This window comes from Mastigoproctus giganteus, chromosome 7 (assembly GCF_048544385.1).
Source record: "Mastigoproctus giganteus isolate SK-2022 chromosome 7, ASM4854438v1, whole genome shotgun sequence".
Lineage (NCBI taxonomy): Eukaryota > Metazoa > Arthropoda > Arachnida > Uropygi > Thelyphonidae > Mastigoproctus > Mastigoproctus giganteus.
In genome coordinates this window covers 50,431,127-50,444,841 of record NC_143581.1, presented here as the reverse complement: position 1 = coordinate 50,444,841, position 13,715 = coordinate 50,431,127, and the positions used below count along the sequence as shown (strand labels likewise).

Below are 13,715 nucleotides of genomic sequence, written 5' to 3'. Positions count from 1 at the left end.
TAGTAAAATATAATAAAAAATATTTAAATAATGGCTTAAAGGTTTAACATAATATAAGAAAATAAATAAATAAATACAAAGGGTACTAGGAAAGTTTTGCAATACAGCTTTGTTTATTTAATTTTTCAAAGTAATTTCCTCTACATTCACTACACCTCTCCATCCTCCGCAACCAATCTTTAAACCAGTTCTGCCAAGTTTCACTAGGGAGTAAAGCACACTCGTTGTCCCAAGCCCGTAGAAGGTCCTCATCACTGGAAAACCGCCTCCCTTTTAGCTTCATTTTCACATGAGGGAACAGTGCAAAGTCGCAGGGAGCAAGGTCTGGACTGTAGGGAGGGTGCTCGAGAACTTTCAGTCCTGTCGTGGTCAAATATTCGGTGCAGGCTTTGGCGCGGTGAGCTGCAGCATTATCGTGATGGAGGTACCAGGTGTCCATTCTTGACTTTGGCCGCAGGGTCTTCATAGATCCAATGACTTTAGGCAGGCATTGTTCAGTATACTACTTAGCTGTGACTGTCTTCTGCGTGTCCAAAACGACACGTTCCACAATTCCACTCGATTTGAAAAATACAGCTATCATTTTCTTCTTTACAGATCGGGATTTTCTGACAATTACGGGTGTGTCGTCATCATCAAAGACCCAAACTTTGTTTTGAGCCTTGGTCGGCAGATCGTAATAGTACAGCCAAGCCAAGTCTCGTCACCTGTCACGATGTTGTTCACATACCGAGATTGTCCCTTATCAAACTTTTTTAACATCTCCCGGCACCAAGTCACACGTCGTGTCATCTGCTCTTCAGTCAGTTGATGCGGCACCCAGAGAGAACAAAGTTTCTTCACGTGCAAATGATCTTGCAGAATCGAACGAATTGCTGGTGCATTTAGGCCCAAAGTATCCTCTATCTGTTGGTAGGTCACTCGCCTGTTTTCGTCAAGCATTTTCCTCACAGCAGTAACGTTTTCCTCCGTAACTGACGTTCGTGGCCTTCCCGGCCTCTCAGAATCCTCCAGAGTGAAATTTCCCCTTTGGAATTCTCTATACCACCTGAATATCGTTGTACGATGTGGACAATCATCATCTAGTGCAAGAGTCATTTCTTCTAAGCACTGGTCTGTGGTTAAACCACGCACGAAATTATACCGCAAAACTGTCCTTATCTCATTTCGTGACCACGATGCCATCGCAAGCACTTTACACTCTCACTACTAATGAATAACTGAGCCCATCGACTTGGCGCGGCGGCTACTATGCACGTATGAACATGTCTCAACATGCAGCAACAAGCAGCTTCCTGTGATTCATTGTTGCGTCATATTGAAAAACTTTCCTAGTACCCTTTGTATTAAGCTATCATTAGAGGCAGCAAAATGCACATCCTCCACATGAAGCCCAGATATATCTGATAATTCAAAATAAAACAGAATAAAACCGCTCTACATTTTTTACCAGTAGTATGACAAAAAATGTAGAGTGAAAAATTAACATAAAAATAACGTAAAATAAAATAAACCACACAGGGAGGGGGAAGTAAAGGTAACAAGACATAAACAGTAGCCGATAGTCCAATATATAATTTAGCACTTTAAATCCAATTAATAAAACCAATATAGAATTTAAAATAATTTCAATTATAATATGATTTAGCGGTACCCCCCTCGAAGGTACCAGTTCCGAAAAACGTGAAATATCACCAAAAAAGGGGTTAAAAGACCACGGCATAAGGACCGCCGCTGTGCAAATCTTCTGCATTGGTGGATCGATCGCAGGAGGAATGGGTGGTTTGGTTCTTCGATCTTTTCGCCTTTGCGACGATTTGTATAGCGATTGAAATGCATCGATTCCGTGACCATTATTGGCCTCGTGGTTCTCTGTCGATATGGGGCATAATGGTCAGTATTCTTTTAACCCCTTTTTTGGTGATATTTCACGTTTTTCTGAACTGGTACCTTTGAGTGGGATACCGCTAAATCATATTATAATTGGCATTATTTAAAATTTTATATTGGTTTTATTAATTGGATTTAAAGTGCTAAATTATATAGGAGACTATTGGTTACTGTCTATGTCTTATTACCTTTACTTCCCCCTCCCTGTTTGGTTTATTTTATTTTATGTTATTTTTATATTAATTTTTAGCTCTACATTTTTTGCCATACTACTGGCTTATGTTTTATTTTGAATTATCAGATATAACAAAAAATTTTTATAATAATAATAACTAGGAGGCTTTTCCCCCTGGGCACCTCCATAGCCAGGTGGGCAGGAGCAGTAGTGTGTAGTACACGCTTCTTGATTAGACTGAAGTTCGAGCCCATAACCACCAAATATGGAGGATGCGGAAAGGTCAGGGAATTACCACCACATATCCCCAGAGCAATACGGCCTTAGATGCTAATGCTCCTAAAAACCAAATAATAACAACAACAACAGCTTTTCCCCCTGCTTGCTATGCTCACGTCTTTTGATAAAGTAAAATAAAATACTTACAGAAGCTTTCGACACTGTGTGTGTGTCTCTTCCTCTGCTATGAATGCATAAATATGTTGCATAATATAGAAATCAAGCATGGTGCCGCGTGGTCATGTTAGATAAACATAGCGCATGACCACGCTTAAACAGAAGCTTGTTTTACCACAGTAAAACAAGCTTCTGTTACATATTTTAGTATTGGTTACGTTTTACCACACAACTTGCACCTCTCTTCTCCCATTGGCTGAATAAATATTACCAGAAGGAAAATTATTTTAATGTATAGAAAGATTTAAAAAAAAAAAAAAAAAAAAGCTAGTGGTGCTGGTAAAAATAAATAAATATATATATATATAAAAAATTTAATAAGAAGTATGGCAAATTTAGCAAAATAATAATAAATAAATAAATGTTATACGATAACCCTGAACTAGATAGCGTAGGGTTTAATGGAAAACTAGATAGTGAGTATAGTAGTATCAATTAATCAGTAAAATTTACTAATCATATTAAATTTCATTGTCAATTAAATTGTACTTTTTTTAACTAAATACATATAATGACCTAGTTTTTACAAATGTAACATTATAAATTAATACATATAACTTGATGACTGGAGATAAGAAAGTCATAACGTAACTCAGAGATAATATTCAATACTGAAATACATATATATAGTGTTATAACTTCATTGGGATATAAGTTTAGGGTTATATTTTGTATTGGAATTTTATTTGAAATTGAATAGAAATCATGACTCAGACCAGAGCAGCAAAGTAAAAGGCACAAACTAATGGGAGTGCTCTGGCTCTGGGGAAAACTGAGGGGAGCCAGTTGTTCTCTGAATCACAGCCTTTTGAAATGCACTGCTTGTTTGATGTTTGTGGAGCAATCAGGAATGGGACATGATATTGCCAAGGGGAATGTCTTTGTATGTGCACGATGTAAGGAGTGTGAGAAAATCAGGCACCAACTCAGCATTGTTATGGGCCTATATAAGAGCTTGGAGGACAAAGTGAATGCCCTCGAAGGATTTAAATTGAGGGGCCCCAAGCTCTCAGCTGCCCACATGAATGCCAGAGCTTGCACTTGAACATTATGCAACACAGCGGCAACTCCCAAGGCAGTATGCGCTAGTACCAGGAACTAGTTGTCATTTATTCTATTCTCAGGAAACCAGGAAACCATATTGTGCAAAAAGGATAGGTGGAACAGGACCAGGGTATGTCTGCAGGGGAAAAGGTTGATGACGTTGTAGAGCAGATATCATCTTTTAAGGGCACAAAGGGTGATATTGTTGTACACGTTGGCACTAATGATATTAAGAGTAGCAGAGCGGCAGAATTACTTAACAAGTATAGGTCAAAGTTGAAAAAAAGCCATGAGTTAGGGTTCAATTTGAAAGTGTCTGCAATTCTGCCCAGACACAATACGAGGGGGTATATGATGAGAGCCTTGTCGATCAATTCAGCCCTGGAGAGACTGTGCAAGGTTCAAGGGGTAGAATTTTTCTCAGCTTGGTCTGTACTTGTTAAACAGGAGAGACTGCTTCTACACGGATGGGATACACTTAAATAGAAAGGGTGCAAGAATATTTGCTGATGCTATCGAGGCAGAGTTAGGTGAGTTGGAAAACTACTATCTTGGGGGTGGTGAGTACATGGACTAATAGATTAACAGTAGCTGCTGGTAGAGGTGAAAGTGATTCTTGTACTGCTTCTATTGAAATGCAATTCAGCAGCAGCCTGAAAAGCAAGGCAATGGAGATTTCCAGGACTGCTGGGAGTCATAGTGGAATAAGTAAATACACAGGTTATGTTAGGGTAACTAACAGTAGAAACAGGTGCATGTATACTTGCATGTGCACCAATGCTAGGAGTATAGTTAATAAATTTGATGAGCTTGAAGTGCTAGTCAAGACATCAAAAGCAGATATTGTTCGGATATCAGAGACTTGGTGTCACACAGACATAAGTAGTGCAGAATTGGAATTTGGGGAGTACAATGTGTACAGAAAGCATAGACAGGACAGGAAGTGAGGAGGGATTATGCTGTTAGCTAAGAAACACACAAAATCTAAAGAAGTGCATCTAATTGATGTTGGTGGACAATGCAATGTTGAGACTATTTGGCGTGACATAAGCACTGGGAAAGGAAAAATGAAAGTAGGTGTGTGTTATAGGCCTAATGAATCTGATGAGTATAATGAGCAATTGTGCATAGAAATAGAGTGGGCCAGTAAATCAGTGTCTTATAACGGGGGATTTTAATTTCCCAGAGATTGACTGGAATTTGTGGTTGGTCACCCACACACTAGCAAGGCTTTTGTGGATTTATTGGATGATAGTTTTCTAAGCAGCATGTTTGGGAGGCAACTAGAGGGAGTAATACTCTTGATCTGATTATCAGTAGTGATTCTTCATGCATTAAGAATCTGCAGAAAAAGGAACCACTAGGTGGCAGTGATCACAATGTGCAGAAGTGGGATTTACTCAAAAAGGTAACTACCATCAGGGGTAAAGGGAAAGGTTTTTGCTTTTGTAAAGGTGACTACAATGGTCTTAGACAGTATTTAAGTTCTATACAGTGGGACCAACTGATGATGTTACCAACAGCAAATTCAAAATGGGAAGCATTCCAAGAAATAATCTTAGAAGGTACTAGGCTTTTCATACCAGCTAAGAAATATTGTTCAAGATTTAGGCCTGAATGGATGTCAGATGAACTAATGAGACATACAGCAGAGAAGAAAAATGCATGGGATACATATAAATTAACAGGTGACACAGAAGCCTATGATAGATATAAGCTGGTCTGTAACCAAGTCACAAAGGAGGTTAGGCAGGCAAAGGCAGATTACAAGAAATCTTTGGCAAAGGACACAAAGAAAAACAGCAAAGAGTTCTTTACTTATGTAAACTCTAGAAGGAAAGGGATGAATCAGATTGGTCCACTTGATATCGAATGTTCAACTGTTGATGATCCTGCTCAGGTAACTAACAAACTGAATGAATATTTTGCATCTACATTCACACATGAGGAGTTATTCAGGAAGGGGAGTGCCAGAGGTGTATTAAACTCTGGCAGTAAGCTAGATAATCTTGTAATTACTGAGAGTAAAGTGGAGGAGAAATTGTTGAACATAAACATAAGAAAGGCACCTGGGGTGGATGAATTCTATCCAGTTATGTTAAAGGAGGCAGCAAAGGAAGTAAGTAAACCCTTAGCCATAATTATGAAAGCTTCCTTGGACTCAGGGGAGGTACCCATGGACTGGAGATGTGCAAATGTGACCCCAATTCACAAAGGAGGATCAAAGGCTGACACAAGTAATTATAGACCTGTGAGTTTAACTTCTGTTCCCGGAAAATTAATGGAGGCACTGGTTAAAGAAGCACTGCAGGATCATCTAGACAAGACTTCAGTTACAGCTCAGACACAGTATGGTTTTGTTAATTGGAAGTCTTGCCTGACCAATTTGATTGGATACTATGATGCAGTCACAAAAGAACTGGATGCAGGGAATAACTTTGATATTATATACTGGGATCTTAGAAAGGCTTTTGATACTGTTGCACCTGGAAGACTGCTGCATAAATTGGAGCAGTGTGGCATTGGTGGCAAATTGCTGCTATGGATAAAGGGATGGTTGAGTGGGAGAAGACAGAGAGTGGTAATCAGTGGACACTAGTCTTCGTGGACTAATGTTATTAGTGGAGTCCCAAGGTTCAGTGTTGGGTCCATTGTTGTTTTCTGTATTCATTAATGATATTAATGATGGTATATCAGGCTTAATGTCCAAGTTTGCAGATGATATGAAGGTTGGCAGGGTTGTTAATGACCCAAATGATGGTACACTGCTGCAACAGGATCTAGAAAAGTTGAGCAGAAGGGCTGAGAGGTGGCTACGGAAGTTTAATATTGACAAATGTATAGTACTGCATATGGGAAGCAGTAACCCCAGAGTAACGTATAAACTGTGTGGTACTACACTGACAGTGGTAGAGAGTGAAAAGGACCTGGGGGTAATTGTGCAGGCAGATATGAAGTTTTCTGAGTAGTGCAGACGGTCTGCAATAGTAGCTCATGGTGTCTTGTCAATGATATACAGGAATTTTTCTAACAGGGATAAGGTGGTGATTATCCCCTTGTATAAGGCAATAGTCAGGCCACACCTTGAGTACTGTATACAGGTCTGGGGGCCTCATTTTAAGTAGGATGTTGAGCTGTTGGAACGAGTACAAAGAAGGTCAACAAGATTAGTGAATGGAACAAAGGGTTGCCCTTATGAAGAAAGGCTAAAGTTTTGCAAATTACAATGTCTGGAGACCATGCACCTGTGAGGTGATCTGAGGTGTTAAAGCCTTGAATGGTTTGAACATGCTCAATGCTGATGGGATTCTTCCTCTTTCTCAGAATAATCACCTGAGACGGCATAAATTCCAATTGAGGATAGTCAGTTGTAGGATAGATGTGCAGAAATTGGCCTTTAACCAGCGACTGGTTGATTGCTTGGAACAAACTTCCATCTGTTGTAGTAAAAGTTGATATCTTAAACAGATTCAAGGCCGAACTAGATAAACATTTGGAGCGAGTGGATGGGTGAAATGAGAATGGGGTGGTGTGTGTGTGTGTGTTTTTTTTTTTTTTTTTTTTTTTTGGCTGATGCTATATAAGTTTGCTTTCTTGCATCATGTGCCCTTGCTAATGCTAAATACATAAATAAATATATAAAAAAAATTTTTTTTTTTTTGAATTTAGCCTTTCTTTTCACCAGTGTGAAATCTAGGTTGTAGAATTGCTTGTATGGTTTTGATTGGCATTGGCATACAAGGTCTTCCACCAGATAAAAATTCCATATGCATAGGCCTGCAGGGAAGAAGGATTGTCTGGAGTCTGGATTAATTGATCCACCTGGTTTGGGGAGAAGGTGATCTGAGATTCTCGTAGAAGTTGCAATCAAAAAGAAGGGACGTCTCAAGGCTGAGAGAGAGAGAGAGAGAGAGAGAAAGAGAAACAGGATCTTGCAGTTTTGGTCATTGCAAACATTACCTCGTGGAGGAATCTTTTGCTTACTGTACCTTGTGGCGAAGCATTCCACCTGGTTTGCCAGATGTTGACCAGTTCGTTATAACATCGCGTTTTTTCACACTTAACATCTGCAGTGAGATTAAGCTCAATATCCGGAATACTGGTTGGTATTTTCTTTCTGATTCTGAATCAGAGCCTGCAGAAAGCTGTAAACAAATCAAGCGGGAGGGAGAGTTCCTGCAATTACCTGAATAGCTACCATGGAGACAGTCCTGCATATTCGGTGGGTGGCCAGGATCAAACCTTTTTGAAGGAGTTAGTTTTTTTCTCATTTTTATAATAACTGCACGGTGGAACCATACACTGGTGGCATAAGTTTATACTTCTGATGCTGATTCCTTTAAAATAACTGGGTGTATGCAATCCATCCCCATTTCTAATGCACCAATAAAATCTAAACCAACCAAGCAATCCATCCCAGGACTCACACTTGCCTTCAGGCTTAAAAAGTTTTTTAGTAAAATTAACTTCTGTATTTCCACATCACTGATTTTATAGTTATCAGGTTCACCAGTACAATTTCTTCTCACCATGAAGGAACTTTCTTTTGTAAAGATTGATGCACAATACTGATTGTTCATTGGCTAGCTTCTGAATGACTTTTTCATATTGTTAATGGCTAATCTGATTTAATTTCTTCTAGAGACTAATCAATTTAGTGCTTGTAAAAAAATTCCAGAAAAAAGTTTTTATTTGTCAGTTTAATTTAAACCATAGACTTTTCTAATTGACAGGTATGTGTCATTGCTAAGCCAGTGAAGGCTCTGAATGACTCGGGCATTAATGTGTTATTTTTTAGACATTTTGGAATTATAAAAATATCAAATTTGAGACTAAGAACTTAGACTTTGGCTTGCTTGATTTCAGAAAATCAAAAAATGAAAAAAAATATATATAATTTAAATGAAAATAATTTAATAATGTCAGTTATACATATATATAAACATATCATCTATTTTGACTTATTTGCACTACAATCTTTTTTTATTTAGGAAAGAAGTTGCCGAAAGCAGCGAAAGTGATGATGAGAATCCAGACAAAAAAAAACTTCTGAATCAGCTAGAAGGTATGTACCTTTGAGTAATAAAAATGTCAATTTGCACTTTGTTTTTTTCATTTTTGTGAATTATTTATTAAATGACTGAACAACAGATATAAATGGTATAAAAACTCTAAAACAGAAATATGGTTTTGGGAATGCTGTTAGGTGGAAGCTTATAGAAGTATTTGAGTGAAGGAAAGTCCACATGAATAGAATTGAACTTATTTTATTGTTATAACTTGAAGGTAACAAGCTCTACTACCTACCATAAACAATTACCAAAATTACTGATTGGCTGCATTTCTGGATTTACTGGATTATTACTAAACTGTTAAAAGATGTTTTTTGATAGTTTAATAACAGTTTAGTATTCGTAGGATACCACTGCTGGACTGTTAAACAATGTCTTTTGGTAGTTTAGCAGTGGTATACTGTGAGTGAGACCTTCTTACTTAGCTCCAGTTAATTCCGATGGATTTAGAAAGAATCTTAAAATAGTATATATTACCATATAACAATTTACTGCTAATATTTTGATATTGTGCTTGTAATTTGTATAAAGTATCAATAAAAACTTAATTTGTTTTGTCCAGTCCATGTGGTATAAGTGTCATATTACATGTACAATTCACATACTTTATCCCTTTTTAAGGTGTCTATTTGTTGTGTTTTGCAGTCTTTGTTTTCTAATCTGCTCCTCATAAGGACAACAGTTAGTGCCCGTTACCAATTTGGTTGCTGTTCTTTGAACCATCCATAGATGTTCTATGTCTTTGTTTGTCTTTGACCTATGGACCTGAATACAGTATTCTACATATGGTCTTACCATCATCATGGGGGGGGAGGGTTAAACTGCAACTCGTCTACGACTGTCTCAGTACAAAGCATCAACCAGCACAGAATCCAAAAGGACATTTTCCGCCGCTAATTAAATATGTATCAAAATTAGATCCAGTTTAAATGATAGCACTATTGAGTTTCTTAAGAGCTCACTTTGAGCTCTTAAGAAATTCGGACAGGTAGCGTGGATGCATATTTTTTTGTTTTTAGAATAACTGTATGTTTAATCATTTTTGCTAGAATATTTATTATTGTTATGAAAGTTAGTTTTAAAACGTGAATTCAAGTAATTACTTGTTTTTTCTTTTTCCTTCCTTTATTGTATCTAATTGTCATCAAAATTTATTGCGAAAAATGTTTTTTTTTTTTTTGGAATACTGGTATTCCAAAAATTTGATTTTGCTGTTGTCTATAATTACCTGCTATCCATTTAGATATTCCCTTATGGACTGGGGAAACATTAGTGCTTCTCCAGTATAGGGGATCATCCTGGAATCTAATAATCTCATTAATATTATTAACGGTTTGATACATATATGCTGCTTTTTTAGTATAGTTACTCTGTATACCATCCACCCCTCTGATGTCTTGCACTTCTTCAACCTCAGTAACTTTTTTCTTGGTTTCTTTATTTATTTATTTATCTATTTATTTAACAATATACAGGGTGTCTCAAAAATACATGGCATAACTTCAGGAATGAATTCCTCATATGTAGACAATAAAAATATTTTATATCAACATAGTCTCAGAAATGCTTGGTTCTTGAGTTATGAACCGGAATGTCTTATCTCCTGCAGGTGATTTCCTTCATCACAAGGTACTGACAGAATCTGGTGGTTTTCCATTCTGACCATGAACTCAAATCAGGAGCAAGCGGATATGCATTTTATGTATGGTTTGGCAGACAGCAGTGCTCTGGGTACATTTGTACCACGAAAAGTTACCAGAACGAAGATGTCCAGACAGGAAAACATTTGAAGGTATCCATTGCCGCCTTTGTGAACATGGAACCGTTACACCTCAGAGGACACTGCTGACAGAGGACGACCAAGATCTATGACTCCTGAAGTAGAGGAAGAGATTTTGGATGTTGTGCATGCCACTCCTGGAATCAGCACATGCAGAATAGCAATGCAACTGGCTGTTCAACATTCGACTATTTGGAGAGTGTTGCGAGAACACCAACTGTATCCTTAACCATCTGCAATGGGTACAGGCCTAGTAACCAGCAGATTACCCTGTGTGAGTAATGTTCTGTCAGTGGTTCTTGCGGTAGTGTGGTACAACTCCTCACTTTCCTGCCTTAGTGATATTCACAGATGAAGCACAGTTCACACGAGACAGAATCCAAAACTTCCACAATCAACATGTATGGGCTGAGAAAAACCCACATGCAATTCTTCCATCACATCACCAACAGCAGTTCAGCCTCAACATCTGGACGGGTGTTTTTGATGATAAGTTATTTGGGCCTCATGTACTTCCAAACAAATTCACAGGGCAAGCGTACAGAAACTTTCTGGAAAACAACATGCCTGATTTCTTGGACGACACGCCACTGATCATTCGCCAACATGCACAATGGCACTCCCGCACATTTCAGCCACCTAGTCCGCAGTTACCTGAATCGAAGGTTTCTTGGTCAGTGAATAGGTAGAGGTGGACCGACTGCCTGGTCTCCATGCTCAACTGATTTAAACCCACTAGATTTCTTCTTGTGGGGCCATTTAAAGTCATCGGTGTATTCGACTCCGGTAGCTGATTTGGAAACTCTCCACAATCGAATTGTGGCAGGTTGTGAGACAATACAAAACATACCTGGAATTTGGCATCGTCTTCGCGAGTCCATGAGACGTCGATGTGAGGCCTGTATTCAGGCAGAAGGTGGACATTTTGCACAATTATTATAACATGATATGAACAGTTAAGTGTCATAGACAGACCTTCAAAACTAGGAAACCAAGCATTTCCGGAACTATGTTGATATAAAATATTTTTATTGTCTACTTATGAGGAACTCGTTCTTGAAGTTATGCCATGTATTTTTGAGACACCCTGTATACATAATAGAATATAATTCCAAAACAATGTATAATCAATATTAAAATTTAAAAAAAATGGACAGATTAAAAATTTGTTTATTGTTTCAGTAATCAATTATATTAAAATGCTTAAACTGTAATTTAAAGTTCTTAAGCTCCCAGCTATTTCTCTTGCAAAACCTACAGGGTTAAGAAACATATGAATTTAATTTATTTAGTGGACTTAAAAGTAGACTTTTTTTTTCTGAATTCTGTGTTATATTTTATTGAAAATGGATTAAAATTAGGAAAGTTTTTTTGGGAGTGTTAAAAATAAAGTCCATGTAAGCAAGGCTTTGTAAACAAATTGCATAATTTTCTGTGAAAGGTGGGGGCTGTGTCAGTCTTCAGTAGGACTGAAATTTTTTTGTCCTCTCCAGGATTTGATGTTGGTAGTGCCACCTGGTGACAAAATAGGTACTCCATATTCCAGTGTATGAGGAACCCAAGTGCCATACAGGTAATGGGAAATGATTACATTCTTAAACAACAGAACCAAAAATCTTCAAATAAAGTCTTACATTTGTAGGCCGATCTGGAAATTTGTGCATTTGTGAGCACTGAAAGAAGCATTACAAGTGAAGAAAATCCCTAAATATGTTTGCTTAGAAACTCAGTATATAGTAAAGTTATTTATGGTCTACTGTAGTATTAGCATTAGTAGAGGCAGATGATGCAAGAAAGCAAGCTTATGCAGCATCAGCAAAAAAAAAACAAAAAAACCTCCCATTTCACCCCTCCATTCATTCCAAATGCCTGTCCAACTCAGCCTTAAATTTATGTATGCTATCAACTTCCACAACAAAATATGGAAGTCTGTTCCACCAATCAACCACCTGCTGGCTAAATGCTATAATAAACATTCATCCTGTTAGGATGAGCAAATGTCCTAGTTTGGCATGTAACAATATTTAACTCTTAAGCTGTTAACTGACAACCAATCAAAGATTAATCATGTGGTATAATTCTGAGTAATAAATTCATTAGAGGAACAAATAGCCAAAACAAGTTTTATGTTATTAGTGTATGACATTAATAATATGGAAGAAGCCTTAAACATAAACCAGATTACTCATATAGACATTAAAACTTGAGGGGTCAAGTGCAGAACACTGAGGAACATCTCTTTCCAGAGGGAGAATACCTCCAAATCAGCTCCATTTCTTAAAGATTTACAAAATTCTGTTGACTATCAAGTTTTTTGATTAAAATGTCACATACAACTGATTTGAAAGCTTGCAACAAGTTGACATAAATTACATGGAGAGAGTGAATAGTTAAACCCTATTTGCATGTGCTCTTAAAATGGGATAGTCAGGGGAAATCGTTAACACTGCATGACTAACTGCAAACTTTAGAAATAAACCTTATCCTCCCTTGCATGGATATTTCATTCTGTTACCAAAACACACAAAATTTATGTAAGCATATTCATGCCTTACATATGTTGCAGTTTTCTAACAAATTACAAATATTATTTACAGAAACTTGGTTACACAGAGCTATTATAAGCGAGGAGCTGATTACCCCACATTTTCATGTTGTGCCAATGATAGATAGAAACTCAAGGGTGGTAGGGCTCTCATTCTATACCATGATTCTATTCCAGCAATAAATTCTAGGTGCCTCAAGAATATTGGTCTTTATATTTATTTCAGCATGAAGAATTCTATTTATCCAATCATGGGCTTTTCACTAAATAATGAATCACAACTTATAGGTTGTGATTCATTATTTGTGTGCTCTTGTTCTCTAAACAAGAAATGATAAAAGAAAAATTATTTGATTGCTTTAACTTAAACAGATACACATATACTCTAATATGATGATATGATGTGCATTGCAATAAGTTTGGATATTACTTCTGCATCTAATCTAGAGACGAAAATTCTTTTACACTTTGGAACTACTGACAATTTGAATTTTTCTTTCAAAGCATTAGCATTAGCTTTAGTAGAGGCATAAGATGCAAGAAAGGAATAGTTTGTCCAGCTCTCCCTTGAATTTTAAACTATAAGCTTCCACAATGACAGAAGGATGTTTATTCCAGCAATGAACTCACCACCGGCTAAAGGAAAATTTACGCACATCTATTCTACAACTGTTTTTACTCAGTTTGAATTTTTGCCCCCTCAGGTTCATAGTATGAGCAAGAATCCCATCAGCATTGAGCCTGCTCAACCAT

At 37.3% G+C, this 13,715-nt stretch overlaps 1 protein-coding gene across 3 annotated transcripts in view; it reads left to right on the top strand.

The window, feature by feature from the left end:
- The window catches only part of Vps4 (vacuolar protein sorting 4), a 237,104-nt gene that overhangs the window by 71,531 nt on the left and 151,858 nt on the right, over positions 1-13,715 (top strand). For all 3 annotated transcript variants that reach the window (XM_090377655.1, XM_090377656.1, XM_090377654.1), the window contains exon 4: positions 8,557-8,630. In XM_090377655.1, coding sequence (XP_090233781.1) covers positions 8,557-8,630 — 74 coding nt within the window. The remainder of the gene's footprint in view (positions 1-8,556; positions 8,631-13,715) is intronic.